This window comes from Hydractinia symbiolongicarpus, chromosome 7 (assembly GCF_029227915.1).
Source record: "Hydractinia symbiolongicarpus strain clone_291-10 chromosome 7, HSymV2.1, whole genome shotgun sequence".
NCBI classification, from domain to species: Eukaryota; Metazoa; Cnidaria; class Hydrozoa; order Anthoathecata; family Hydractiniidae; genus Hydractinia; species Hydractinia symbiolongicarpus.
The window spans coordinates 20,409,176-20,417,960 of NC_079881.1; the positions used below are offsets into that span (position 1 = coordinate 20,409,176).

The 8,785-nt window shown below is 32.2% G+C and overlaps 1 protein-coding gene across 1 annotated transcript; it reads right to left on the minus strand.

The window, feature by feature from the left end:
* Positions 1–820: 820 nt before the first annotated feature.
* On the minus strand, positions 821–7,843 carry LOC130648406 (uncharacterized). The gene is made up of 6 exons (XM_057454455.1): positions 7,605–7,843; positions 4,329–4,739; positions 4,125–4,175; positions 2,690–3,531; positions 2,175–2,426; positions 821–1,793 (listed from the first exon to the last, which is right to left on the minus strand). Exons 2-6 carry the CDS (start codon positions 4,612–4,614, stop codon positions 1,512–1,514), a joined length of 1,713 nt encoding a protein of 570 aa, XP_057310438.1. The 5' UTR covers positions 4,615–4,739; positions 7,605–7,843; the 3' UTR covers positions 821–1,511.
* Positions 7,844–8,785: the final 942 nt, after the last annotated feature.

Sequence of the window (8,785 nt, forward strand, 5' to 3'; positions counted from 1 at the left end):
GAGACTTCTATTAAACTGTCTAAACTTACATTAAGCTGGATTAAAAATTGAATCTATAATCATGCGATCATAAGCCCTGCACTGCGTCATTTTCTTCTTATTGCCACTGTTAGATATTTTAATATTTCTCTTGTTACATCTGCTATATTACATAACTACAAGTTGTTAAACTATTTGTTGAACTTGGTGTTTTGATGAAATTGGTGTTTCTTTTTTTAAACTCGATTCAGTCTAGCAGTTTTCCGAGATATTATGACTGGGAAAGGGCGGATTCCGCTACCTTCAGCCCTCACGACCTTTTCAAGTGGCATCAAACATTGTACAGCTATAATATTCTGTAAAGGTAATAAAACGGTGGCTTCGCATATTACGACTTTCTAGTCCTGAGCATAATCCTAACAGATGTAGTTTTACGTAACAGCCAATATCTGAATCTTTTAAGTAGGAAACCTTTAAGTTCAAGAGGAAAATGTTTAACAATAAACAGATATTTGTTTACTCTCCTTTTAAATTAAAAATATAGTATGTATGTTAAATAATATGGTGTTTGATTTTTCATTGGAATTATTTGCGACCATGTTAGCTTTGCTATGAAGACAAGTAATGTTGCTGAGGTGCCATGAAGACAAGTAATGTTGCTGAGGTGCCAAAGGTATTAAACCAGTCGATGACTGTTGGAGAGAAAAAGAAATATTTATTGTTTCTTCTTGCAGGGAACACAACAACTAATCGCCGTCGTCTAAAATTTATTTGAAAGGCACTTGGGAGTTAAATCATTCACCAAGGCATGAAAGTAAAATAAAAGTCAAAGAAAACTTTACCGGAATCTAAAAATAAAACCCACGTGGTTACTAAATGGCAAAAAAATTGTAATAAGGGCTCATTTGCATTGTGGAAGACACAGAATATAAAAACGCGTCATTCCAAAATTGTAGGCATTAGTTAAAACAAGGCTATCATGGTGACGGAAAAGATTTTCTTCATTGTAAATAAATTATGGAAGCTTGTTTTTACAAGATTTGTTTATATTATAATCTTAGTACTTCATATCATCAACCATATCCTATCATTACTTTCAACACAGTATGGAAGTCGCTGAAGAGTGTATTGTTGAGGTTTTTTTAATAGTTTTAGTATGTAGTCACAGAACTTAAATCATCTGCCGCTACACCTATTAAGCTGCTAATAACAATTTAACTTAATGTGATGTAAAATTAGGAATGGCGTAAACATCAGTACACTATTTATATGTTCAAATGACAGCTATATTTTGTACTCGTATAGATAAGTTAAAAAAGCATCATCCATTCTCTTGTAATAAACAAAGTACACCAATTAGAATATCCCGTACTCAATCTCACGCAAGAAAGTTTTTAAATATCGTATAGTTGATACTTGATCTAGGTGGAAGAAATTGTTTAATCCGTTGTTATCTAGATATAACAATATCGGTTAACGGTTGGAGTATGACCGATAAGTATTTGGAATTAAACAAAATTTCTGTTAAAATATCACGCGGCCTTGATGAAATATTTCTTTAACCGATAAATATGAAGATATTCTCTTTTCGCCACATTAATATCTAAATCCAGATAATAATTTATCTTTGGTGAAAAGACGTCAAATGTAGAGGCTTCCCAATAAATCGCCCCCTTGATTGAAACAAGATTTGCATATCTCGATTCACAACAATGATCACAATATGATTTTATTTTGATTTGAGCATTCTCACTGCTGTTAGTCTTGCTTTGAAGAATGCGCAACGTTTTCTCAAACATTTCCCAGTGCCTATCCTGAAAAAAAAAAACACAAAGTAAAATAAATTAAAGTTTTCCTAATTTTTTATTTGGTTACACAATCCGACTGCTTAGAGCACCCATTTCAGTTGTTATTAAAAAGCGTTGCCATTATAGTTAGCTGTTTGGGAGCATCTTTAGGAAATTTATATGATGGATATGAATTGAGTTGCGTTGTTTGTTATCAATTTTGTTATCATTTTCTGTTATCAGAATTTTATTTCAGGATTTACTTTTGCAACTGGTTTTAATATTCTGTTTCAATGAAGTAAAGCAAACCATAACAACATGGGAACACAAACATGATATTTAGCTGTCTATTTTTTCAACCTTTTTTTAACTAGTCTTAGTTACTAATAATAATAATAAATGATCTACCTGCTTGCACATATTGTCATCGAAACGCAGCAGAAACGTTGTTTTTCCATCTTCTTGAGTATCGATGTCTAATTTAAATTTCCTGTCACCATACAAATGTGAAAATGATGCTTTTGATTTTTTTGTTTCGCCAGTAGCTCTAATTGACAATCTGGAGTTTATTTTATTGGCGTCTTTATACAAGCTATACTGTTTCTCCAAATATGTTGACTTCGGCAACTTGACGTCTGATGTTGAAAATGTGAAATCAATCTATTAAAATGGGAAAAATCAAACTGAACGCTTATTTTTTACCAAAAGAATATTCAAGGTGATATTTATGCTCATATAGATCACATATTATATTATTAAGTGTTTTCACGTATGGATTATTACAAAGTAATATATGTTAGTTTAAATTACAACCGTCCAACTGATTACGCACAAAATCTTATCAATCAGCTTACATGTTTCAGCAAACCTCAGAAAAGCGTTAAATATTACATTTTCAATAAAGTTTTTTGAAGTAAACTTACATCATGTGGCATCACGTCCTCTATATTGATATCATTTGAAAATGGAAATGGAGAGAGCGGATCCTCGACAAATATGCGAATAATTTCCTGCAAGGTTAACTTCATATTCAATCGAACGATCCAAAACCGCAGATCAACTCCAATCATAAGTTCCGCCTTCACATTTTTCTTTTCAGCATTCACTTCAATTGTTCCCTGGCCCTTGAAAGCCGCAACTTTCTTGCCTTCATACCATAAGATACTCCACGTTGGTTCAGTGATACGAAGGGTTTGAATAAGTCTAATTTTTTGACTTAAAATGGATTCGATTTCTACTGGAAATGCTCTCAATCGATGAGATAATTCAATTAGTTTCATAGAAATGGCATTTGCACTAGTAGCATGCATTATAACCATATTTTTACTTTCGGCGACTATGGAATACTTAAATATTTTACCACAAAGTCTATGTCTACCTGAAGCAACTACGTAAATAGTATTGTTAATCTTTTCAATAAAAATTTTGACATTCCTTAACGTTAAATAGTCGTCTGGTGTGTACTTCGTTAATTTACCAAGGTATGCTGTGATGTCCTTTGTAAAATCGTCGAAGTAATTAACGCGATAGGAACGGATTAGAAATTTGCGCAATTGTTGAATTTTTAAATTGTTTATACCTAATGTGGTTTTAAGATCACTAATTTGAAAAATCTTTGACAGGGAAATAGATTGTTTCGCGTAGGTTGTTGTGTTTAAAATTTGTGGTCTGATTTTAGAAAGCACAATTGGTTGTGGAAATGTAATATCGGTAGTTGCCTTATTGTTACTGTGTCGTAGAATGCTTACTTTAGTTGTGCCACTATCTGAAATAGAAATAAAGATAAAAACAATGACAATTTTATTTAGAAAGATATCCTATAACAATTAAGTTTGTGATCTGACAAAAATGTAGTTGGCTGGTAATGCCAAAGTAATTAAAATGATTTGTCAGTGTTAGAAAAATATGATTTAGTTAAGAGCTTTTAAATCAAAATTCGGCGTTAAACCGACATGATTAGTAAGTTATGTATTAAAAACTGCAAATCCAGTTACTCAAGAATTACAAAAAAATAATTTCACTTGAAATATACCTGTTAACTTTTGAATGGCCTTTGTTTAAAGTTTTTTTTGTTGAGGTATGGGAATATGGTATAATCACTAATCATGTCAGCTAAACGAATTCGTCATTTTCATATTTACTTACAGAAATACTCGTTAATTTAAGATCACACAACACTAGCAACTAGATATTAATATATGAGACGATTACAACAAGGATATGAAGTTTTGTTGCAAAAGGAGAAATACAAAATAATATTGGTTGTTGCTATTTGCTGATATATGTTGCAATCTATTTTGTCTATAATTTGATCCACAAATTTAAATAAAAATAATTAGAAAAATTGCAATGTTTTACCTTTCCTATAATTGTCTACGCGGCATGACTTTTCAATTACTTCAGTTGTGGCTAAAATAAAAAAGCAGAAAACGTTTACAGTGTTGCATGGTGTTTACCATTTAGGAAAATAACTGTATACATTATTTTCTTAGCATGTTCTCACGATGTTATCAAACTGTAGAGATTCTTTGGAATTGTACTTCTAAAAACTGAGAAACTTACTTGGAATTTTTACATGTTGACAATTTTCAAATGGTAGCGTCATGCAGCTTGCTTCAAGCAATCGCTCCGAAAGCTCTGGTACATCTTCTATTCCAGTATAGCAAATGTGACTTTTAGCTTTCTCGCAATCTTCTCTACATGTTTCTTTCACTGTAATTTTTTTACTGCTAGTCGGTAAACAAACTGGGAAAAAGCGATAACAAAATATCTGTTTGATAAAATCAATGCAAGCAACTTGAGGATGATTTCTCGCTTTGTGTAACAAATATCGGACTTCATTTTCCATCACAGTTTGGTTGTACCTTGGGTTAACGTAAATGAGTAATTCTTCACGTGATTCAAAGGAATATACGTCCTCACATATCTTCCCTTCATATTTTTCACATCGACTTGCGTCTAAAGATGCCGGTGCTAAAACAGACGCTTTATATTAGTCACATAATACAACGATTGGACATTATGTTATAACATTTGCTATCATTAAAGTATTGTAAATATATTGTACCCCTTACCAATAAAAAGTACAACGTAGGACGTAAATCCCATAATAAGAAGAAAAAATAATAAGAAAAATGTGCCGCAAAATTTACTATAACTCTTTTTTTTCATTTTTAATTTTGTTTCCACATCAGATGGTATTATTCTCCTGGCAACAAACAACAAATTACTGTTGATGATAATGAAATTGATGTAGTATTAGAGTGAAATAAAGAAAATAAACAAAAAATTAGGTGTTTTTTTCTTTGACCGATACTGAATTACCCATCATTAATTTTCCCCGACAAACATTTACGCTGGACTGTTTCTGAACACAAAGTTTGATTTTGACAAAATATGTCGTGCATCACCCCTTCAATATATCGACGACACGTCAAAGGGATTAACAAATATAAGTATAAGTATAAGAAAATTGAACATGTCAACTTTGCACTAGATGCTACTAATGCGTTCAACAGTACCAATCATCAAGCAATGTTGTCAATGTTAACACCCTGTGCACGCTATTTTGTCGTAACGTGAACAACTACTACCGACTCTCATTACAGCTTTTCGTCATTAAATGATATAAACGATCTAAATGCTGTGGGTAAACATGAACAAAGACGTAGGTAGCAGGAATTGATGACAAGGTGAAACAACCGTTGACGAAAAATTAATAAAAGTATGAATTAGGAGACGAAAAGTGCGAGTGCACGAACCTAAAACAAATGTGTTTTATAAATCAAAAAATGAAACTTTCACGACCTTGAAATGGAATAAGAGTATAAAATGACTTGAAGACCTAATTTCAGAGAAAAGAGAAATGTCTCTCTCGCAACAGCAGCTAATTTTATTCAAACAAGAATAAAGTTTATGATCTAGCAGACATGGGGATGTCTGCCGTATTATCAAACATTCTACAAGTACACTAAACACGTTTTTATATGAATGAAATATTTCGCTTTATGCTATATTTTACTATATTGGTTGTAGCATGCACGGAGAGCCGGCGCTATTCTTATACTCTCTCATATTCTTATTTCTTATGAAAAAATAAGATTTGAGAAAATGCATCACCTCTTCTTCAGTTCAAATGTTGTTTGTGATTATGACAATAATGTAAAATCATAAAATAAAATAATGTGTTTTAAATTAAAAAAGACAGAGAGTTTGGTGCAACGTTGCAAAAAGCATCAAGTCTTCTGGCTATGGAGGTACTGTCTTGCTAATGTCAGGAAATCATCGCTTAAATTGTGTTAATACGTTTGCTCTACGGAATAAATAACGTCGGTACCATCAAATATTGTTATTTTTTGTTGCAAATTCAGGTCAATATGTTTGTCCAAAGAACAAAAAAGGTCAAAGGTCAAAATATTTGTCTAAAATACAAAATTTTTTATAGAATTAGAAAATCATTGCGTTCATCATAAAGAGCTTAAAAGGCTAACAAAGAAAATGTATAGGCTCGTGTACTTTTGACGAACAAAAAATATTGCGGTTCAAAATTTGTTCAGGTTCAGATTTTTGTGTTCATGTTCAGTATTACATTTAAAGTTCAGTGTTTTTATTGTCTATTTTATTCTTTTTATTAACATATTTGCCTATTTTAAGTCGCTCGGTAATAAAGCCTAACAACTGTGTACTTATGCAAACAAACATCGATCTTGGAAATAAAAAAGACTACACTGTGTGTTTACCCCGCCTTACCTATCCACTTACTTTTTTTGCAACATGTGGCACAAAGATGGTGAAATCAATACTGTTTTATCATTCATGTTTGAATTAATGAATTATTCTTATTTATACAATGTACAACACAATTTAATGTTCTTTTTAGTGATGGCATGTTTATCATAAAAACTCTAAGATAGTACTTCTTTTTGTTTTCGTACTCAAGTACTAAAATCCAATATACTACATAAAATCGTTGTACCCCAACGTCTTGCAAGTTATGGTTTCTAACAGCTATGTGTCACATCACGTTTCATATACATTATCTTTTGCAAAACAAAGAACTAAGCGCCAGAAAGTTTACTCAAGTGGCATAATGAACATTTCTTAATCATCATTGGAATTTAGTTACATTTTGAAGCCTTTTTGTTTGATTGAAGTTCTAAAATTGCTGCCGTAAGAAGTCAATGTTGCATACCCAGGGCAGAGTACGGAAAGAGAGCCTTTCTCCTAGAATTGCAGTATGGCAAAGAAGAAGTGACAAAAGTTTGAAGGAAACACAATTTTGTTTTTAGATTTAATGTCCCTACTCTCCTGTAACGGATTCAGAATATCGTGTGTACTAGGGAATAGATGTTGTGTGGGTAAAGGGATTACCTAAGAAACAAGGGTTTCATCAGACGCATAGCCTTTTGTTCTAGAACTTTTTTTCCACGGTAAGCCCTTAGATAGATATGCATATTTTACATGGATATCCTCACAAAAATGAATAGATATACCCTCTTGTATATTATTTCTTGGAGTGGCCATGGTTTAGATTAGGAGTCATATAGTATTTAATGGATTAGTTGATAGCCCAAATTGCGTCTGTGGTGAAATTCAAACCCCACAACATGTACTGACATGCCAAAGAATTGATATCCGAGGCAATATCGGAACTGTTGATGATGATTTTCGTTCGTGGCTACGTGATAATACTATTTTAGATCTATGATAGGATTTTATCATATGTTTTGGAATGGATATCTAGATTATCAGTGTCATACTCTACTGCTCATACGCATATATATATATATAGTATTTAATGCTCATTTTGAACTACGCAGACACAATTTTGCACCTTACCTTAGCCAATCAGAAAAAAATCAGCTCTTTGCACTATTTGCACTCGTTTCTCGGAGGAAAACAAAAATATAGCATATATTTTGTGTAGATTAGCCAATCACAGTGCAAGAAAAACCTAACCATTTGATAACATGCCCTATGACATGATTGGAATATATTTATACATTAAGTTTCAACAGCGCTTGTCACAGAAAATATTTCTGATTATATTCTAAAACAGTTTTTTTAAAAATATTGCTTACATGAAAATGTCGATACCACCTGCAACAACAGCACCAACAGCAACAGGAACGTTGAATACAACATTGTGGTCTAAAAATAAGTTATTTGGAACATTGAATTAAATGTATTTCTGATAACTAAGTATCATTTATTTACTACTCATGTTTTTAGATTTTATCCACCTGCGCAATTGTGTTCCCATGTAACTATTTAAAAATTCCTTATGCTCTTAAAAATATTTTTCTGAACAAATCTTCCGAAAAGACAAAAAAAAAGATGGATGCGACTCAAGTTATTACGTGAATGTTGTATCCTGCCAAACTTCACAAAAAAGCAGAGAAAAAAAGTACCTTTTGCAGTATCTCTTCTTCTTTAAAATACCAAAGATGAAATGCGAAATTCAACTATAACAGTTAAGTTAGTGACCTATTTCATAGGTCAGTGGTTTATTTATGCAGAATTATTCACGCTCAATTAATTTTGGACAAGTAAAGTGCAAAGGAAATGTGATCATATCTTAGATTAATGCTCATTTTTGCGCATAATTTTATTAAAATGACGTTTAGCCTTTTTTATGGATCAGTGCGCCTTTTTTGTTTTACTGTATTCGAAGTATTAATTCACTTGCAAATCAAAAATGTGCGCTAAACGGTAATCCAATGATACAGGGCAATGTGTCTTTTGAGGTCTACGATAATACAGTAAAAGTTCGTTTGAATACGAAAAAGCATCTTCGTTATTTTGCAATTCCAGAAGCATACAGGTGTTAAAACGAAACGAGAGAATGTTAAGAGTGATGTTTTATAGATGAATAACTCCAGTCGAGTAGATATGCTTCGAGCAGAATAGAAAATGTTGGGGTATGTAGAGAAGTTAAGTCTGAACCCACGAAGTTTGTTCTCTTCTGGGCTCTTTAAAAATTATAGATTTTATCCAACGGCGCAATTGTCTTCACCTTG

Bases quoted from the DNA above. Each gene is read 5' to 3' on its own strand.
- LOC130648406 (XM_057454455.1), bottom strand. From the start codon at position 4,614: ATGGAAAATGAAGTCCGATATTTGTTACACAAAGCGAGAAATCATCCT. The intron at 4,176-4,328 runs GTAAGTTTCTCA...TTTTTATTTTAG, and splicing joins TCAACATGTAAAAATTCCAA to CCACAACTGAAGTAATTGAA. The intron at 2,427-2,689 runs GTAAGTTTACTT...CCATTTTAATAG, and splicing joins AGGACGTGATGCCACATGAT to ATTGATTTCACATTTTCAAC.